The following is a 20680-nucleotide window of genomic DNA, read 5'->3' as shown; positions in this document are numbered from 1 at the left end:
ATGAAAATGATTTCTCAGACCCTTGTATCTCCTCTTCTTCTCACGTCTTCCACCGGCAGCTCCTGCGCCTCTCGTATCTCTTCCACCACGGGGGAGCTGATTTCTTGACTCAACTTCAGCGTAGAGGGCCAGAAACTGGGCAAGATACCAGCCTTCTTGAACAACCAAGCGACGCGTTCCGTGGGCTCAGCGCCTCTACCTAACCAGTACTTGGCTCTATGGAAGTCCAAACTTATATCCTTGACGGGCATCGACTTGTCGAACCCTGGCTTGGGAGTAGGAATCGAGTTGTATGTACCAATGACTTCAATGGGTAATTTCTGCTGCGCTGATTTGGCCTTCAGCACTACAATGTTGTATATTGGTTGGTGTTTACGTCCAAACCTGGCAAGCCTGATCCTTAGCAAATTTCTCTTATGTGCGGTCTTTTCCGCTAGCGACATCATTGGATTGGACATGTTCTTGGAGTTGGGATTGTAGTGGGGTGTTCCTGATGGTTTTGATCTTAGAAGTGAAAAAAAAAAAACACACCAAAAAAAAAACGCTGGCGAGTTGGGCAGAGTGATAGGAAGGGGAAAAAAAAGACCGAGCCGCACTGGGAACCACATCAAGATACATATATATATCAATAAATACTACCCGTCATCTTCTATCTATTTATTCTTCTCTAGAGCTTCTTCTTGGCCTTGAACTTTTGTTTGGTGGGCTTGGAAATCTTTGAGCGGCCGAGAACCTTGGACTTGCTTTTGAAAGGCAGAGGAGCATTTTGTTCTTCGTCGTCATCTGACCAACTTTCGCCGTCATCACCATTCTTGGTCTTTTTGAACTTCAATTTATTCTTTTGACCACGCACGGGAGCTTGCTTTACTGCGTCCAAGTACGCGTCGATGCCGGAAGACTTCTTTGCCAATGGGTCTTGTTCCTTTTCTCCGCTTTCGGCAAAGACCAACTTGCCATTCTTTGTCTTGAACTCGTCAACTTTTGACTTCAACTCGGACTTGAAAGACTTTTTTGGTTTGGATGAAGAAATGTGTGCCAAAGCTTGACGGTCCAACAAGTTAAGAGGCTCGTCGCCTGACTCGACAATAAACTGGGTGGGCTTTTTGCCCCTTTTCGCTCTGTCGCCATCTTCGTCGTAAATGTCAACCTTGTTGTCGTCATCGCCGTCATCGGATATGTCGGAATCGTGCAATACTTCTTCATATGCCGAGACAAATTTTTTCTTGCTCTTCTTGTTTGATTTGTCCTCGTGGCCAGCATCAACATTGCCACTAGTTTCTTGCTTTCTTTTAGCTCTGTTTCTGGTTTTCTTGATATTAGCAACTAGTTTGCGGTCTTCCTCGGGAATTGCACTTTCAACTTCCTCAACGCCAAACTTTCGAATCAACCGCTCCACAATGTGCTTGACTTTGCTTTTGAAATGGCCCTTGTGCTCATGAGACCACCTCATCAACTTGGCAAGGAGCTCTGTCAAGTTGGTTCTAACGAGCTCTTCGGGCAAAGACAACACCTCCACTTTGACAAAGCCAATGGCAGACTTTGCAATCTCCCTAGAGTTGTGGGTGAGAAACAACTCGACAGTCGAGGCAATCTCCATCAACGTCTCCGTGGGCAACTCGTCTTTAAATTCAAACACGAGACACGAAATCGCGGTGATTGTTGCCGAGATCATGTGTGGATTCTGTGCCGCTAAACCAGCACTGACCATGGTGAAGAATTCCGTCAACGAGGCTTCACTTGGCGCAGCATCTTCGTCAAAACCGGGAACTTTGGAATTCTCGACAACTCCGCCTTCTTTCATCTTTTGGCCCATTTTGATCAAGATTTGGTACGACAAGCCTCTCGACCTCTCGTTGACATCCTTGGTTGCCATTATAACCTCTTGCAATGTTGCAGGTATGAAATACAAATCGCTTTGAGGGAGAATCTCCAAGATCACCAAGATGGCATTCAACCGCGCCGATCTTGCCGATTGATTTGTCGCGTCAGCCGTGGCAATCACTTTACCTTCAATCTCGGCGATGAACTTTTCGATTGATTTCCGACCTTTGTCAGATGCACCGAGATTGGTCAAGATTCTGTACGATCTCTTTTGCAAGAGCGGTTTGTCTTCCAACACAACCGTTAAAGCAAATATCGAAAACAAGGCATTATGCGACGACTCTGGCAAATATTTTGCCATAACAACAACGAGATCCATCATGGTGACACTTGCATCTGGAGTCGGGTCGCCCCCTTTCACCTTTGTCGTCGAGTCGTTGTCCATAGCATTCTTCAACATTCCACAGACTTTATCAAAAGTCGTGGCCAACTCGGCTGTAGGCACAATCTTCAAAAACACTTCAATGGTCTCCAACACAAACCCTCTTGATTCCGGCAATGTGTAGGAGAAAATGTTGAACAAAACCGTCAAGATATTGCTGGCAATGGAAGCCAAGTACTCGATATTCTTGGCCGACTCCTGTACGGGAAACTCCTGTTGCAACAACAACAACAGCAGCAGCGTCGAGTCATCCAGCGGTGCGCCATCACGGTAGGATAAATTCGACTCCACCAAGTTTCTCCAAGCATGACAGATGGGCGTCCTTAATTCAACTTTTGCAAACATCAAGTCCGCCAACTTGGTTGCAAATTCCTCGTCAAATGCCAGCCTCAAGTCCTTGGGCAAATCGGAGAATCTAGGCAACAACGACCAGACTTGGTCAATGATTGTTTGGAAAATCTTGTTGTTCATCGACTCCTTGTTTGCGGAACTTGTGATCTTGGTTTCAAAAAAATTAACCACCGGCAAAATTTGCTTTTTGTAAAAATTGAGTTCAGCAAAGCGGACATTGTCCTTGAGGATTGGAAGAAGCCATGCTCTACCGGGGCCAGCAACGTTAGCACCCAAGTTCAAAGGAATCACGCCCAAGACTGCTTCTGGGCCAATAGACGAGATTGCTGCTGCAATGCAATCCTCGGCTTCTTTGTTATAGGGAAAACTCTCTGCTTCGTTGGTTCTCCAATCGCCAACTATTTTGACGATATTGAGAAAATCGGGGTTGGCTCGATATCTGAATTTCAAGAGGGCCGTTTTGACAAATTCTAGTATCAGCCCTGTAGCATTCTGGTATGTAACTGAAAACAAGTCGCCTTCAATCAACTGCGCCGCAAATGTGATGAAATTGTCAACTTCCTCCTCAATTTCCTCGGTGATGCTGTACTCGGCATTGGGTTGTAGCAAGAAAGTTTCAGGAATCGTCAAAGAAACGCATGCAGACAAGCAGTTGGAAGCACTGGTGTAGATATCTCGCGAATCCGAGGCCAAAAAGTTCAGGATCGACTTTAGCAGCTGCGGCAATAATTTTATGCACTCCAAGGGCGACAATGAGCTGAACCCTTCCAATGCTTTCGCGACAACTGCTAACCAAGTGACACTTAAATGACTATCGTTGACACTGGGCTTCAAGTCAAAGATGATTTTCAACACCCTCGTGTACTTGGCAACATCAATCACATTTGTCATGGACTTGAAGAGTCCTTCAAAAGCTTCAAAAGCTGCTCCCACCAAAAACTGGTCCGAGGTTTTGGAAATCTCCAACAACACGTCACACAAGGCCTCAATGTTTTTGACGGGCCACGAGTTTGCCGATGTAATAACGGTGATGAGCTGTAACGCGTGTATAAGCTGCGAGTTGAGCTCCTTGTTCGAGCTTCCTCTCTTGTGCTGTCTGTATTTTTCAAGGAGCTCCTGCAAATGCCTGAGTGAAAGGTCCGATGCCGTGGTGGAAACTACGTGGATCGGACTAGGGCTTGGTGGTGGGTTCTGCAATATCTGTTTCACCGCTTCCTGTGCTCTCCGTCTCACTTTTGGCCTCGTGTCAAAAGACAACTCAATGAGAGCCACAAATGCTCTCGTTGGGGACACAGCTCCACGGTTCAACCATTGTGAACTATCTTGGGCCAACAAAAGGGTCTCTAGGGCGCCAATAGTCGACCTTACCAAGGGTCCGTCTGCATTCACATTGAGAGGCAGAGACAATTTTAGCAAAATTTCCTGAAACTTCTGCTTCAATAACGGCTTTGGAGTGAATGGGAACAACAAGTCAAGGAAATACGTTGTGGTTGCAGCCAAGTTGTTGTCTAGTATCTGGTCATCTCTAATGCACTGGTCGAGTAAAGACAAGAATGAGACAACGTACGAGACTGGCGTCTTTTCGTTGTTTTGCTCTTCAATGTTTTCTTCAACAGCTGATAGAATGATAGCAAGATGCTTTTGGTTTTCTAATTTTGAATTGATCTGCGTGCGTATTTTCGAGAGCTTATCTTCGAGCTCATGGTGATCGAACAATTTTCTGTCATCTGCACCAGCACTAGCAACAAGACCAACGTCATCATCTTCATTATCATCACGGTGGTTGAGATCCGACATGTCCAAGGTAGGGTTTTCTGGGATATGCTGCAGTGAAATTCCGAGTGGAGATGAAGGTAAGTTTGGGGAGGGAAGAGGTGGTGGTGATGGTAATTTTTCGATTTAGAGATGGGCTAGAGGCGAGATGAGTGCGAAGCCGGTCACGTGACAAAATTATATCCTCGAACCATGCAAAAACCCCCAAAAAAACGAAGAAAGAAAAGGAAAGGGAAGGAAAAAGAACAGTGTCTAAGCATCCAAGTTCAACAGCTCTAGCATACTGTCAACAATTGCAATGTCCTGCTCGTACATCAAGACTGCGTTTTGATACAACTTGATGTCTTCAGACCTGGTGGTTTGGCCAAAATTTAAAGGGTCAAAACTCTCACCGTCCTCGTGGATGGCATACTTTTTCGTCAAGTAGTATCTAATGTCATCAACTAGTTCAATCGTGTCCGTGTCCTGACGCTCCTGGATCCGAGCTGCCGAGTCGGCAATCAACAGCACCAATTTGCTTCTTTCGGCTCCATCTTCATATATGTACTTCAAGTTGTATGCAATCATTTTACTAACGTGCTGTTCGAGCTTGTCGCAACGATTGTCCCACGAAACTCGTATGAGGTCGTAAGCGTCGTTTTTGAGAGCCGGTGCCAATTGCTGAAACTCGGCAAAAGTGAACGAGGCAAATTGGGAGCTGACCCTCACGGCGCACATTGTTTTCAAACGCTCGAGAAATAGCTCATCTGCAGCGTAGAGAAGCTCCACCGTATTTTCCAATGGAATCTCTTGCACATCGTCGTGGTATAAATATGATAGCACCATAGTGGCAACTTTACCTGTGGCCGTGCTGTTGGATAACTGTATAATTGGTAGGTTGGAAGACTCAAACGCGGGTCTGTTGATTATCACAACCCCGTCTTCTTTGTACAAGGGGATATCCTCCTCCGATAAAAGGAAAAACTCCGATTTGAACATGGTGTCAAAGTACTCCGACCTCGCCAAGATCGATTTATTCACAGGAAAGTAAATTACACTTTCCGAGTAGGAGTCGATGTACGCCAATATAACATCCGGCACCGCGGACAACTCGAGAAAGCTGCTTCGCTGTTGGTCCTCGATAAACTCTTGACAATTGATATCTTCAAGGTCCACTTCTTCGCTCAAGTTCATCGGCGATGTCAACTTTTCCGCAAGAATGCCTTGTCTTAAAAAGGTATCCATATCTTTCCTGGCTTTTTCAACAACAGTGAAGGCCAAGTCGTGCTTCACTTTGGACCGCTCTTTTTCGCTAGCACCGGCGCGACTAATCCTTTCGACGCCGTCAATTAGATCGGGAAGTTGATACTTGACTGCCAAGTCACGTATTGCTGGAGTTAATGCTTCATCGGTGATCCTCATGGAGTCGGTTCGCAAATATATGTAGTCAATCACCACCTTGAAAGCTTCAAAATCCACAGACTGGGGCATCGTCACCACGGTCAAGTACTGCCAGTCGTTGCCAAGTTTCTCTTTGAAGTATGGCGATCTTGCGGACAAGATGAATCTGTGCAACGCTACTGCATCGGGCGCCTTACCTGGACCTCTATTGAATTTAAAGACGATATCTTTGTTGGATCTCGATGCAAGCAAGGACGCAATGTGCCCCGCAAATGGTTGGTTCATGTCCACGGCTTTGGAGATGTCGAAACTGACTAGCAAGTCTCGAATCTCGTCAGTTAGCGCACCATATACACATCTGGCTCCTTGGAAAGTGTCTCTATCGCAAACAGCGCCTCTCTTGAGCAAGAGCTCCACGATCGAGATGTGACCGCACAAGGAACTGAGGATCAATGGCGAGTAGTCAAACTCATCTAGTTGATTTAGGTCCAAATTCGGTGTACTTAAAAGTGAATCGACGGTCTCGTAGTCTCCAGTTCGACACGCTAAGCATATCTTTTTGAAGGCATCGCTCGTTGCGGGCGATTGCGATGATTGTGATGATCGCAAGGAGACCATAGAGTCCTGGCTAGAATCCGTACTTGAAGGCGGCAGCTCATCCGGTCTCAAATGGTATGCATCATAAAGCCCTGACATTGTGCGAGAGGTGACTAGTGTGAGGTGCTAAACAGCAACAACTGGATAAAAATTGTTTGGAGTGTGAAAGGGTCTGAGCCTTTACAATCTGAGCATCGAAAGTAAGAAGTTCCAGATTCCCCCATGCCGAAGATTGTGTGGCTGAAAAAATGAAATATAAAAAAAAAAAAAAAAAATGTTGAAACTCGCGGGCCTCAGTGAAGGAGATAAGATCTTTGAGACTGCACTAATATCCTCGGTTGGGTCTACTCTTTACAACTATTATGGAATGGAAACCGAGACCATGGTAATGATTATGCGCTAAGAAGGACTGTAAATACCATGTGGAAGACTATGATTTTTGGTAATTTGGGTTGTTTGGAGAATGTGTTTTAATTTTTTTGGATCGCCCCACACGGACTGGGGAATATATATGTGTGTGTGTCTGTGTCTGTATGTGGTGGTTCGTTGTGGCCACAACTTGTGGCTTGCTGTTCCCCAATTTGAAATTCAATTAGCCATGCCGTGTCTGAATGTCATGAACCAAGAAGAAGTCGGAGGTTTCGAAGTTTTTTTTTTTTTTTTATTTGAAAACAGTTAAAAATAGAACGGGGGATGTGCTGCAATCACAAAATTGAGCGATATCATGAGCATGCTGCTCCTGTTGGTAAATGCCACCCCACCTTCAACAGCAACAACAACAGATACCTCTCAGATTTGCGATCGTAAGAGCTATCATGTGGCTCATGAACATCTGTACGCATGTAGTATTCCAATTGTCGTTTGCTGCAGTCTTGGTACCAAAAATTGGTTCTTTTCTTACAATGTTTGTTTGTAATTGCTGCAAAAAAAAAGAAAAAAAAAACCACGAATTTTGAGGTTTTAATGCAAACAACTTTTGTCACCTCCGAATCATGATGACGACAGATAGGAAGCCAGGGATCAGTTTCAACCGTGCCAGAGACTGGTCCAGTAGGATCATTGCCCATTCACCAACAAAAACGATTGAGATGATAGATGTCAGTGGCAAGAACCCTGTCGTAGACCCAAAAAATAAGAATGGCCCATACAACAGGTTTCGATTCTCGAGATGGGGATTCACTTTTTTTTTTTTTTTTTTTTTTTTTGTAACTTGCCTCTTTTTTTTTTTGGTCGAATTGAAAAGTCGATATAATTAAAGCCGAGTCCAAGTCAACCGTTGAAAGTTAATTTGAGGAGTGGTGTTCACGATCAAGAAATACTGGACTTGACGTTGTCTGCGTTTTTTCTGCCAATCTATTTGAAAGATTGGTGAAAAAAAGTGTGCGCAACTGTTTCGCAGCAAGAGGGGGGAAATTGGAAAACAAGTCCCAGGCAGGATCGGCTCTATCTCACTTTTTTTGAAAAACTTCTTGCTAGCTTTGCTATCACGGAGCTTGCGGTGCTTTGCCGCCCACCTGTTCTCCTGCTTCCCACCCAATCAAATAATAAATATGCACTGTTGCTAAAGACGTTATTAATTTGGCACCTTCGTGCAGATTGCGTTGGTAGAGTCAGAGACGTCTCATATTCCGCAAATGGCTCAAACCTGATGAATCGATGAATAGCAAAAATTGAATCACATTTTATTGCTTGACCATCCCACCCCCGCAAAAACTTTTTGAAATCAAAACCAGCTTTTTCAAACTGAATCTGTGTCTGTAAATTTGAACAAAAAAAGAAAAAAAAGAAGCTATGCCGGAAACCGTTATAATAACAGGAGGAACTGGATATGTTGGTCAGCATATAATTGGCCAGTTGTTGGCAAACGGGTACACTGTTGTTGCAATTGTCCGATCTCCCGTTACCAGATTGAACCTCATCAAGCAATTTGATTCTCCTTTCCTTTTAAGTGAGGTGGTGGACCAGTTGGATAAGCCCAAGTCGATTGACTTTGTGTTGAAAGTGCACCACGAGGCCACCGTTTTCATTGCTGCCGCTACGGTCACCAAATTCGATGCTCAGGACCAGGAAAAGGAAGTCTTGAACCCCGGTCTTGCCATTATTGAAAATACCTTGGAGTCGATCAAGCACCACGGCAAGCAGATCAAGCGAGTCATTTTGACATCTTCGGGAGTCACCATGACCGGGATTGAAAACGCAAACGGGCTCGGTGCCAAATATTCGGATGACGACTGGTCGCCCTTGACTTTTGAAGACGGCAAGAAGGATGGCTGGCTGGCATACTTTGTTTCGAAAAAGATCAACGAGCAGCTTGCGTGGAAGTTCATGGAGGAGAAGAAGCCGCATTTCGATCTCGTTTCAATCAACCCTACCTTATGTCTCGGACCTACTGAGTTTCGCAACGAGGTCTCCTTGGACCAATTGCCCTCGACGACGCTGATTGTTGGAAGTTTGTTGAAATTGCACAAGGACAGCTACGTGCCCGAATTGGCGTGCGGTGCCATCGACGTCAGAGACGTTGCCAGAGTTCACGTTGCCGTCATCAACAACCCCAAGGCTGCAGGCCAGAGGTTGCTCCTTGAAGCTTACAAAGCCACCAACCCTAATATTCTTTATGACATCAGAAAGAACTTTCCCGAGCTTGATGCCAAGTTGCCCGACCTTGCGCCTTCCCCAGAGTCGGAAGTTAAAGCTCCTAACGATGCAAGAACCAGAGAAATCCTTGGTATTGAACAATATGAGTACACTTTGGAGCAATCCGTCGTTGACTTGGTCAAGCAAATCTTGAAGTAATCGAGCAGAAACGGTGGGAATCATATGACCGGTCCTTGAATCCTGTTGGTTGCAAAAAATATATATATACATCTATATCTGGACAGCGTCTGTAGAGCCTCTCTCTCAAATGTGCTGCAAAAAACCCCCCCCCTTTCAATGAAACCACTGAAACCTACTCTCACTGGATATGATATGTCAATGCCACCTCGAGAAACCCATTTTCTTCCCATAGAGGAGAAGTCTCAAAGCCCCGTAGCATCTGCAGCAGCAACAACTCGTGAGGTGCTTGTGGAGAAGAAGCGGGAATCGAATGAGGTCGTTTACACGGAGCAGGATACCCAGTCGACTCAGTCGATTTCTTCGCACTCGACTTCTGGTTCAATTAGACCACTCTTCCGGTTTGTTCCCTTCCGTGGCCCTTTGTTGCTTGAAATGGCCAAACATGTTGATTTGAGCAAGTTGACGCCAGTTCAAGAAGAGATAAGCGACGCCGAAGCGCATTACTTGCAGAGCCAGAAGCTTCTTAGCACCATCACGGACGAATATACTGCTGTCGCTAGGATGAAGATGCTACCGTTTGGGTCGATACGAAAGAAGCTCGGTAGGTGATAATGAATACCTGAATCCGAGCAAGCAGCTTGGGCGTAAAGTGTTGTGGGCCAACCAGATACATCATCTCTGAAAGCCTACAACTTTAAAAAAAAGGGAGGGGGTATGATGGCCAGAAAATCAATGAATTGTTATTAGTTAAAGTTGCAAGTGGTAATATAGTAGTAAAACACATCAAATCAAACTAGAATTAAATGCAAACATCTTTGGCAAAAAAAAAAAAAAGCCCTCCTCAAACGAGTAGTCAAAGCAATCAACTTTAAGCATCGTAGTTGTTGACAAAAAACTTCATCATCTTGTGCTTAAAAGAGCCTGGCTTCTTTTCCTTCTTCACCTTCTTTCCCTTTTTAGCTTCTTTGCCTTCTTCTGTAACCACATCATCGTATGGCTTTCGCTGCTGTTGATCGACTATATATGTCGATTGGGTAGTAGGCAACGTATCTGCGCTAGGTTGAGCAGAGTTGGAATCTCTCTCTGCATCTTCAACTAAAACAAAGCCTTCTTGTGGTTGTGTTTGTTGTGCTACAGGCGAGCTCCTCGTTGGGTTCTGGTTCGTCACGGCGGGCTCTTTTTTCAAATTATTTGGATGGTTGTTGGTCTGTTCAGAGTATGGCAATCCACCAATTGTTCCCGTCGAAGCCTTGTTTGTGATAAATTGTGAGCCTACAAGATTCGGATTTGCGCCAGCTCCGCCCAATGGAGTGGTTTCTTTCACAAATGCAGAAGCCTTCACTTCATCATTCTTGACTGGAGCGGTAGACTCTCCTGCAAGGACAGGGTTTTGTCGAGCATTCGCCACTTCCAGTTCCAAGGCCGGTTCTTGACTCTGCAGTGCTGCCGCCTTGCGTCTCGAAGGCGACCTCACGGGAATGTCGATGGCACTGGCAAAGTTGGTGGGCGCATCAAGATAACCACTTTCATCAATCCTAGCAGGGGACCTCACGGGTACATCGTCGACCCTCGCTGCAGATCTCATTGGCACCTCGTCCAACACGACAACGCCTTCATCAATCATATCCTCTCTGTCGTTATCAAGACTTTGCACTTTGGGTGTGGCTAAATTCTCATAGCTCTTGAACGATGGCTCTTCCAAATCTTCATCCTCAATGTCATTCAATTGCGGCACCGAGATTTTGCCCAATCCATTGGATGCATAGCCGCCGGCGACATTGCTTGATTGCTCGACTGGTGACGAGTTTGGCTCATACGCAGAATAGCGCGCCTTGTTGCTTATGTTGGGCAGTGGATAGTATTCTTGAGGATGAGGTGCGGTAGCTTTTGGCGTATGGGCTGGTCCATTCTTGTTGAGAGTAGCCAGCGGTGAATGTGTTTGAATGCCAGCTGCAGGCTTCTCGCTCGCTTCAGCTTCCCTGTCCTCGTATGAGTAATTTCTAGGAACAGATATCCTGTATAGTTCACCATCGTCGAGAACAACAGCGGCAATGTCCTCCTCAGTCTCGACATTGGGAGATACAGGTGCAGGTGCAGGTGCAGGTGCATGTGAGGGTGCAGATGCAGGCGCAGCAGCTTGCACGGGTTGGGTTGACCCGCTTTGCAAATCCGCCTGTTTCGGATCAACAGTAGGTTGTGTCAAGTCCCGCTTGTACCCTTCGACTGTTCCTACGTTCTCCGTTAAATTGGTGGGGTTTTGTAAAGTCTGAGGGCGTGCAGCGCCAGATGCTCCTACTCCATTCTCAGAACTTTGAGGAGCAGCAGCGTTTGTTACTACCGGGGCCGCTTCTCTTAGTATCGTCAACTGCTCAGGTGGAGTATATGGCTGTGCTACTGGAGCAGCGGCTGGAGCCGCAGTGCCTGCTGCAGGTGCAACAGGTACTTGATTTGCAGCAGTGCCGCCAGTTATAGGAGTTTGAGTATTTTGAGCAGTTTTACCGACACCATTTTCCGATGAATCAATAGAGACACCAGATTGGCTTTGGCGTCTTCTTTTTCCAAACAATCCCCCAAATCCCTTTCTGTCCTTTTTCTTTGCCTCCTTTCGTATTCTCTTTTCCTCCTCGGCTCTTTCCTTTTCAAGTCTCTTTTCTTCCTCCTCTCGCTCCTTGGCAAGTCGTTTCTCCCTTTCTGCGTGCTCTTTAGCTTCCACCTTGGCTCTCCGCTGCTCTTCTTTCGCCTGCTCCCTAGCCAATCTCTGCTCCTCTTTGGCCCTTTCCTTCCTCTTTGAAGCAACAATCGGTTCATCCCTCATTGAGTACAAAGCAAAGTCCTTGTGGTGGTTGGCATACTCGTAATTCTGGGGCAAGGATTGATCAGCTTCAGCTTGTTGGGCTCTTTTCTTTGAAAGCGAGTTCAACGATGATGTTCTCTCAGTTGATGGAATCGCCAATTGCTCCAATTCGGGAGCTGCCGGCTGAATAGTAGTATCTTTGCGAGGACTCAACGGAATGAAACCAAATTTCCTCTTTTCTGGTAGAGCCTCTGCGGAGGAAACTTGTTCCTGAAGAGGTGCGGCAGGCTCCCGGGGGCTTGCCCCCACTGGAGGTGGTGAAGCAGAGATTTGAGATGGATCGCGATCTCCGTAAACTTTCTTGTAAGCAGCTTGCATCGCGGCAGCGTAAAAGTCGGCACTAGGCTGAGTTGAGGAGCTTGCCTTTGGTGGGGCTTTCAGACGATTACCTGGAACGTACGGCTTTTGTGGCGAGTGTACATTTGAGCGGTTAACAGGAACTGGGATGGTCTCTACATGATCATCAAATTTGATAGAGCTTCCCGAGGACTGGCTCTTGGGGATGTTTTGTCTTGGAGAAGCAAATGAGTTTGGTCCGGAGTGTGCATCTTCAGCAAATCCGTTTTGAACGGATGGCGACTTCAAGGGTGATCCAATAGAGGGTTTAGATGTGGGGCTCGTTGGCGACCTTAAAGTTCTCACCGGTTGTTGCTGTGGTTGTTGTTGCTGAACCGAGGTTCCCTGGCTCAAGTTCTTGTATGGATGCTGGTAATGTTGTTGTTGTTGTTGCTGCTGCTGCTGCGGAGAAGGTGTTGCACTTGACATGGGCTTGGGGCTAGTCAAAGCAGCGGCCGCGGCAGCAGCGGCCGTAGGAGACTGTACGGTTGGCAGATGGACTTGTGCTTGATTATCTTGTTGTGCCTCTGGGGCAACGACGCTGTGCTTCAAGATTGATTTAGGAGGTTGATTCTGACTGGTTAAGGAAGAAGCTCTTTTCTGACTAGGACGTGAGTGTGGTTGTGGTTGTGGCTCGTCAAAAGGTTCACCCAACCGCGCATTGTCCTTCGCTTCCAGCTCTACCAGCACTGGTTCGTGGATTTTTTCAAGAGTTGTAAAGCCCTGGCTACTGTCATCAGTATTCAATCTCAAGTTTGCCGGGGGCACATCGTCGACTTGGTAATCGTAATCAAAGTTTTGCAAATCTTCGTCAATTTGGCTCAATTTGACTGGTATCTGGTGGGACATTGAATTGGTTCTGTTGTAGTTGGCAGAACTAAGCGAATTGGCCCTAGAGTTATTTCTCGATATATTCTTGGTGGAAGTTTCAATGATATTGGAACCATCGGGGAAAGTCTTGATGGTTTTGGTGGTGATTGACAGAGTCCGCCCTTGCGAGTCAACCACCTTCGTGGTTGTGGTTGTCACCACGTAATCTTCTTCTTCCAAATCCTCGTTGGTTTCTTCCTGCAAGTTGTTTTGCTGCTGATATTTCTGGCGTGCGAGTTGGCTGCTTCTAGTGAGACTATTTCTGCTTTGCAAAGTTAAGCTATTTGATCTTCTTGCCACTGGCGCATTTCTCGTGTTGGGAGTATAAGAAGCTTGAGGGTGGTATGTGTATTGTCTCAACGAGTTCGATCTGGCGCTACTCGCCATGCTTAGCGAGTTTGATCTTGGAACCGCTCCTGCTTTCGCTTGGCCCTTGGCTGCGGCCGCAGCAGCTGCTGCTGCCGCGGCGGGCGACTGGCTCACGGGGCTACTGTGTAGTCTCAACGCAGCAACCGCGGCCTGGCCTGCATTGGTTAGCGATTGAGTGCGTTGTTGTGACAGAGGAACGATTGGCAATCCAGCATGTTGAGTCGGATGGTGATACGTGTTGATGTCTTGAGCATATTTGCTGAACCCTTGATACGACGTTTCTCTTCTCTGGTTTATCTATTAGTTAGTAACTCTGTTTTTAAGGTGATTCTGCCGTCGACTTGTGCGTGTGGGTTATACAAACACATACCCTCCTGTCGAATAAACCCATAGTTCTTCTTTATTTTGCTTGGATCCGGTAATTAATCTTCGGGGGGGAAACCGGTGAACCAAAGATGTCAGAATTTCAGTCAAAGATGAAGACGACTGTGAAAAATAAAAAAAAATCAAACGGTTGAGTTGTGATGATGATGATGAAATTCGGTTGAAAAGTAAGTGGGTATCGTTCAGTTACTAAAAAAAGTAGTAACAGCAATAGCAGGGCAGGGGAAGGAAACGGGTTGGCAAGTACGAGGAGAAGAGTCCCTGCTTTATATGTAATAAATAATAGCAATACTAAATGGAACAGGAGGCTCTTTTTTTTTTTTTTTTTATTTTTGCTTCGTCACTTGAGGTACTGCCTGCTGCTCCAATTGTTAGTAGATATGTTGGCAATGGTAATTAGTCCGAGTAGTAGCAGTAGTAGTAGTAGTAGCAGGACATTGTCAATGTGTGGGTATGTGCTTGAAGATGTATCTCCGTCTATACTCCACTCAACTTAAATTTTAAAAATTTCAAATAAAAAAAAAAAAAAAAAAAAAAAAAAGACAGGACAAGCCTAACCATTACAGGTAGGACAGAAACTGGCACACTCTTTCTTTTCAACTCAATTGCTATCACCACGGTCTGTGTTTATGGAATACAGCCTCACTCACTTTCCGCATTGATGGTATGGATATCTATCCCCCCAGTCTTTGCACCCCATCCTGGTATCACACAGCTGCCACTATTCTTGTATCATATTTGCACGTGTTCCCTTGCCAGTTGGCACCTGGCCCGTGTCCCCTAGGTCCTCCCGATTGTGCTGATACTTTTTCATCTAATTTTCCAGCCCTCTCTCCTCTCCCTAGGCAGTATGCTCCCTAGTCCTAGATTGAGTCAGCTTCGTTCTGTCACCTCTATTGTGTGCTTAAAAAATTTCGTCACGTTGGATTTTTCAAAAAGGTAACTCTTGTTGAAATTCCACCTTGTCATGCATGCATCTCTTTTAAACAAACAAACAACAACAACAACTAAAAAAAAAAACCTTCGAATTCCATCTATTACTCCTGACCATCTGCAATTGCATCTGCCGAATCAAGAACACTTGAAAACAAGTAGACCAAAAAACAACCCGTACCTCTCAGCGTGACTTCATATATCTCCCCCCGGACACCGAAGTTGAACCTCGATCTTACCAATTAGCCCACGGCTAAGGCAATACCCTGAGAACTAGAAGAACACCAGTGATTCAAAACACTAGTTACGACCCTTTTTTTTTTTTTTCTTTCTTTCTTCCTCCCCTTCAAGCATTTAAATTGCTATCTTTTCTTTCTCCAATCAGCCAACTCAACTCCGTAAGATCACCACTCCTTCACCAGTTTCAATCTTCTTGTTTTTTTTTTTTTTTTATTCATCTATTTTTTGCTTTTTTTTTTTTTTATTTGCCTTTTACCGTTTAGCGCAATTTTACAAGATTTTTACGGGGCTTTTCCCGGATCAACCGCGTTTTGTAAGGTCTCCAACCTTCCCTCGCGATGCATCGTAGAGCAAGAGCAATCAGTCTGTTAACTTGCTAGCGACGTCAAGTCAGCACACGCATGGGCTCCAACGGCCCAATGGACCGTAGAATTTGCCAACGAAACTCGCGGGGCATGACGCGCATTAAGGTCTGGGAATTTTGACGTGGGATATCACACTCTAAGACATCATCCCCATCCGCAACGGGGTATTATAATCGGAATCCCCTTCCTGCTATTATAACTGGCGCACAACAGCGCCTCCGTCTTCTTTTTTTTTTTCTATTCTGTGGGATCCGAAACCGCGTGTTCCACCCTCTTATTATCGTTGCGTGTTGGACCTTCTCTTATACCCGCGATCATGTTACTTTGATAATAATAAAAATCACGCTCACCCTCATGCCAGGGGAAAGAGACAGGACTGGCCTGTCTCTCAGGTACCATACATGTGTTTGTAATTGTATACGCATCCGTTGACCAAATTAACAGACAACCCGTGGCAGCCACACTCTTGACTTTTAGCCTTCCTCTTTTTTTTGCACTGTCAAAGGTGTGTCGTTGTCTCTTTACCTCCCCTTCAGAGAACAGAAAAGCCTTTGGACGCGTCAATTTCGAGAGTCGACCTCTGCCTCTGTTGGACACACCCATGAAGAACTTCTACGCGAGTAAGCAAACGAAGCATTCAGAAATACCCAGCAAAAGCGAAATAGCACCTCCAGTCTCCCCAATTGCTTCATCTACATCCAACTTACCACTTGTTCTTGCCATTTTGACAACAAAAGAAGCAACTGCCATTCATTCGTTTTTTTTTGGCAGCACATTTTGACGACCATGGCAAGATCCAGGATTTGATTCCCACCCCGGGGCAGCACATGGTAGCGCAGCTGATAATAGAAAGCGAGACTCTGTCGTGTCTCATTTTTTCTTTTGCGACACGGCAGAGAATTGAAAATGACAATTGTAATCTTAGTAATTGGGCAACCACGTTATCCGGCCTTGCAATCAAATGGTTATAAATCAACAGTCAGGAGCATCTTTGACGAAGATGCTGGTGCTCACAGATATATAAAAAGGAGGTTAGATGGAAACTTGAAGCGTTTGGGTAGGGTAAATGAATCGCTGGACAATACTTTCAATCTTAACCTTACTCGCATCTTCTTCCTACTACTACTACCACCACTACTATCATTTCAGCAAGAGAGCCATGACGGTTGCAAAATTTGTCAAGAACCCGCACCCTTTCCCAGCGTTTTTCTTTAGCCACGGCGGACCAACTTTTATGTACGAGGACGACCCGTTTGGCAACAAGGGCGCATGGAGGACAATCAAGAAACTCGGTGCTGAAATCAAAACGAAATGGAAGCCCGACTACATCATTGTCGTGAGTGCCCATTGGCAAAGCGTGAAACCGAAACTCATTGAAATAAACAAAGTCAAGGGCAAGGGCAAGGGCAAAGACAACCAAGAAAATGAGTTGATCTATGACTTTTTTGGGTTCCCCAGCCACATGTACAAGGAAGAGTTCCACACCAGGAACGATGAATTTATCGCCGACGAGATCAAGCAAAAATTGCAAGCAAATGGATTCGACTCGCAAGTTGTTGAGAGAGGGGTCGACCATGGCGTGTGGGTGCCCTTGAAAGTGGCATTTAGTGACTACAACACCCAAAACACGCGCACGCAGCCAAAGGACAAGCAGCTAGACCTAGAGTGCCCCATGATCCAAGTCTCCTTGACTTCGAATGACCACGACTTTAAGTCGCACTATAAACTAGGGGAAGTCTTAAACTTCTTTAGAGACAACAAGATCTGGGATGAGCGCCAGCAAAAATATTTGGCCGGGATGGTGATTTGCTCGGGGATGTCGGTACACAATTTGAGGGATTTGGGGGCGGCCATGAGAAGACCAGATGGACTTATGCCCTATGTCAAGCCATTCAACAAGATCTTGACAGATATACTTGAAAAAAGGGAAGGCGGCGACACGTTGAAAGAGTTGACCAATTTACAGTTGCAGCCTATTTTCAGACAGGCTCATCCTACTTTTGAGCATTTCTTGCCCGTGGTTGTTGCGAGCGGAATTGCCAATGACTCAAAGGACAATATAAAGGAGCTCTACAATGCTGAAACGGCCAGTCTTGGATGGGGCATCTACCAAGTTGGCGAAGCTCCAAAAGCCTCGCTTTGAGATCTTAAGTAGGGAATATAGTCTCAGATCCTGTAGTTTGTAATTTGAAATGCTTTTTTTTTCATGACCTAGAATCGACTACTTTTTTGGTGAAAATTCAGTAGAGGACACAATGCGTTATTCAGAGAGCTGGTCAGAGAGCTTGAACCACTCAGGAGATTTTCAATGACTCAAAGTCTTTGCTTCTGATTTCTGCGAGAACTATCTATATGTATATTCCACTCGCAAGGCATTCACAGATGTATTATTCATGTTTCTAAACGAACCTTTTTCCCAGTATGAGACCAGGAATTTTTTAAGTAGAGCTCAAAAATTAAAACAGCTCCTGTGCAATCTCTTCCTCCTCTTCCTCAAATGTTGTAGCAAAAGACAATGTTTTTCCATCATAAACGGACGGACTTACTCGAGGGGCTTTATTTGCTCAACAACTCCTTTAATGCATCTGCGACGCCCTTTTCATCCAAACCATCTAAATTCTTTTTCACCTCGACACCACGCTCGAACCTTGCTGTTATAGTGGGAGGAATACCGAAACTTTCTCTAATTAGTATTGGGAGTGTGTAATTCAGCTGTGTTTTCAATGTTGAATAGTTGTTCTTCAAGAAACTTCTCAATGGAATTGACGCCTCTCCCGTCTGCGACAAATGGAATCTGAGCTCTTTCAAGGCTGTGGGAAGCACGATTTTGGACATTGCTGGTATCTGTAGATATATCTATATATATATGTATGTGCTCTGTTTGGTGGTGAGCTGGTTACCAAATTTCTCACGAAAAATTACGTTCAACCTAAGTGGTGCACATTTTGGATCTGGTCACGTGAACGAATACAGACAAGGTTTCTACATGCCCTGCAAAATTTTGTCTTGCTTTTTGCAGTTTCCATGCATCTAGTCGAGGTAATTGCGAGTAGAGCAAAATCAATATGTTTGTACGTTTTGATATAGCTATAAACCGACGGTGGTGATCTCTAATCGTACCAAATCTTGATCAACTCCTCACTCACGGCCGACGGTGTCAACACACCCAAGTCTGTAACCAACGCGGTAATGTACTCATGAGGAGTGAAATCGACAAAGTGGTTGCTATCTAGCAATTGCTCGCTGTGCTGCTTAAAGTACTCGCCAAACTCGGCTTCCTTTTCGCCTAACGTGGCAATGTAGTTCATATTTGGTAGGTCGTTTGGCGCCAAGGGGAACAACCTCACGAATTTATGCGACTCCGTTATAACATAAAACGGTTTGTTGTTGACCTTGGCTAGGCACCCGATCTGGTATGTTCCAATGTGGTTAATGATGCCACCGCTTTCCGCCACACCTTCAGCGCCCACGAAAATCTTGTCCACCTTGTGTAGAACGTACCCAACAGCGTTATCGACAATCACCTCACAGGGAATCCCCGCATCCTTCAACTTCTGGGCCATTAGGTAGCCGTTTTCCGTTGGTCTCAGCTCCGTCACCAACACTTTGAACCGCGTGAGGTGCTCTTGTTTCGCTTTGAGGAGCAATTTAAACACAACACGCGAGTAGCTGTGGACCAAGATGATATCGTCGTCTTTGATGAAGGAGACTCCAAACTCGGCCAGTTTGTCTCTCGAGACTTTGGCTCGCTGGACAAACAATTCTCCATTCTCAATCAAGTTTTTGGAAAATGACTCCCAGTCGCCGTATATATTCGTGTTTCTCAAGATGAATCTCATGAACAAGTCGCATCCTGCCGAGAGGGAGATGTTGTTCGGTATCGACGATTTGAGAACGTCTATGTTTTTGGAAACTAGGTTGATCAACTCGGACGAGGTCGACGGCTGCTTGTACCGCAACATGGTGACGAGGGACTCAATGGCCGCGATTGGCATCGTCATGTCTTTATCTTCCTCTAGAAACTTGAGGTACGTCTCTGTTATATCAAACAGCTCGGCCATGGTGTGTTTTTGAAAGACTAGGTGTAGTAAAAGGTGTTGGTGGTAGGACTCCTACTACTAACTCATGGCATCGGAAATTTTTATCAACTGGTCTGGATTCTCTCTCTTTTTCTATATATATATACATTTTGACAACCAGGACGGTCCAACTTTTATATCCAACAACAGAAGGAAAAAGTATGAGTCTTTTCGTGGAGGATGACGAAAATGATAGCTACAAACCGTCGGAGGTAGTAATCAAAGAGGAAGACGAGGAGATGTTGCCTGCTGGAGAACAAGAACAAAGAAATATGGGGGGTAATTTCCCACGCGAACGGGAAGAGGCATCTCAACTTCGGAATGATGAGGAACAAGAAGAAAATGGCAACGACGACGACCCTATAGTTGGATCATTCCCACTCATTATGAACCAGGTGCCGCTGAAAGATAAGCACTCCCTCCACGTTCTTCAGTTCCCTGGCCGCTTAAAGTCTCGATCGTTAAACAGACAGGAGCATGTACGAGCCTCGATCAAACCTGGATCACACTACCTCGACTTGAAAGTCCCGCTCGACGTGGACAAATTCTTTAATAAGGACAAAGTCCAAGACTGGGGGCTTGGTATAGAATACCAATCGCTTTCAGGGGTGCTAGATCCAACCGAGTCTGGCATCTACGCTGCGAAAATTGTCAATGATGGCACGGAAAAGAAGATTGTCCTCATCCCCGTTGACTCGTCTGCCCAGCTTCGAACGAGCTTCAAGTATATCGATGATATCGACAAGAGGGAGCTACAATCGAGGAAATTGCAACAGCAGCAACAGCAACAGCAACAGCACCAGCAGCAACAAGAGGATGGCGGTGACCAATCCGGTGTGCAGATTCTTCAAACGGCAGCGAAACGTTCCCAGAACCAAGATTCCCATAGTCATATCCTTGGAGACTCGCTCAAGTCGGTGAAAAAGTTTGAAGAAGAGGAATGGCAGCATTTGGCTTGGAAACAGAGCCGAGATCCCGCTGTTGAGGACTTGAAAGAGCTGTTGAAAAACGGGGCAGACTACTTGAAGCTAGAGACTGCTACAACTCGAGATGCCTTTATAGATCAAACCTATCTACAGTGAGAGTCCGTTTTTACCACCATTATAAATTA

General features: G+C 45.5%; 8 protein-coding genes across 8 annotated transcripts; 3 read left to right on the top strand and 5 right to left on the bottom strand. All coding sequences in view use genetic code 12, as the record gives it.

Moving 5' to 3' along the window:
- Positions 1-14: 14 nt before the first annotated feature.
- Positions 15-458, bottom strand: LODBEIA_P57810 (uncharacterized protein; the record flags this gene model as incomplete). Its single annotated transcript, XM_066976151.1, has 1 exon — positions 15-458. The coding sequence occupies one exon, from the start codon at positions 456-458 to the stop codon at positions 15-17; it is 444 nt and encodes a 147-aa protein (XP_066832719.1).
- Positions 459-667: 209 nt separating this feature from the next.
- On the bottom strand, positions 668-4411 carry LODBEIA_P57800 (uncharacterized protein; the record flags this gene model as incomplete). Its single annotated transcript, XM_066976150.1, has 1 exon — positions 668-4411. One exon carries the CDS (start codon positions 4409-4411, stop codon positions 668-670), a length of 3744 nt encoding a protein of 1247 aa, XP_066832718.1.
- A 228-nt stretch (positions 4412-4639) lies between these two features.
- LODBEIA_P57790 (uncharacterized protein) lies at positions 4640-6463 on the bottom strand (the record flags this gene model as incomplete). The annotated part of the gene is made up of 1 exon (XM_066976148.1): positions 4640-6463. One exon carries the CDS (start codon positions 6461-6463, stop codon positions 4640-4642), a length of 1824 nt encoding a protein of 607 aa, XP_066832717.1.
- A 1692-nt stretch (positions 6464-8155) lies between these two features.
- Positions 8156-9157, top strand: LODBEIA_P57780 (uncharacterized protein; the record flags this gene model as incomplete). The annotated part of the gene is made up of 1 exon (XM_066976147.1): positions 8156-9157. The coding sequence occupies one exon, from the start codon at positions 8156-8158 to the stop codon at positions 9155-9157; it is 1002 nt and encodes a 333-aa protein (XP_066832716.1).
- An 850-nt stretch (positions 9158-10007) lies between these two features.
- Positions 10008-13959, bottom strand: LODBEIA_P57770 (uncharacterized protein; the record flags this gene model as incomplete). The annotated part of the gene is made up of 2 exons (XM_066976146.1): positions 10008-13856; positions 13939-13959. 2 exons carry the CDS (start codon positions 13957-13959, stop codon positions 10008-10010), a joined length of 3870 nt encoding a protein of 1289 aa, XP_066832715.1.
- A 2690-nt stretch (positions 13960-16649) lies between these two features.
- On the top strand, positions 16650-17633 carry LODBEIA_P57760 (uncharacterized protein; the record flags this gene model as incomplete). Its single annotated transcript, XM_066976145.1, has 1 exon — positions 16650-17633. The coding sequence occupies one exon, from the start codon at positions 16650-16652 to the stop codon at positions 17631-17633; it is 984 nt and encodes a 327-aa protein (XP_066832714.1).
- A 967-nt stretch (positions 17634-18600) lies between these two features.
- On the bottom strand, positions 18601-19551 carry LODBEIA_P57750 (uncharacterized protein; the record flags this gene model as incomplete). Its single annotated transcript, XM_066976144.1, has 1 exon — positions 18601-19551. One exon carries the CDS (start codon positions 19549-19551, stop codon positions 18601-18603), a length of 951 nt encoding a protein of 316 aa, XP_066832713.1.
- A 179-nt stretch (positions 19552-19730) lies between these two features.
- LODBEIA_P57740 (uncharacterized protein) lies at positions 19731-20651 on the top strand (the record flags this gene model as incomplete). The annotated part of the gene is made up of 1 exon (XM_066976143.1): positions 19731-20651. The coding sequence occupies one exon, from the start codon at positions 19731-19733 to the stop codon at positions 20649-20651; it is 921 nt and encodes a 306-aa protein (XP_066832712.1).
- Positions 20652-20680: the final 29 nt, after the last annotated feature.

This window comes from Lodderomyces beijingensis (assembly GCF_963989305.1).
Source record: "Lodderomyces beijingensis strain CBS 14171 genome assembly, chromosome: 8".
NCBI classification, from domain to species: Eukaryota; Fungi; Ascomycota; class Pichiomycetes; order Serinales; family Debaryomycetaceae; genus Lodderomyces; species Lodderomyces beijingensis.
The sequence above is the reverse complement of the archived record's forward strand: the minus strand, read 5'-3'. Positions and strand labels throughout refer to the sequence as shown.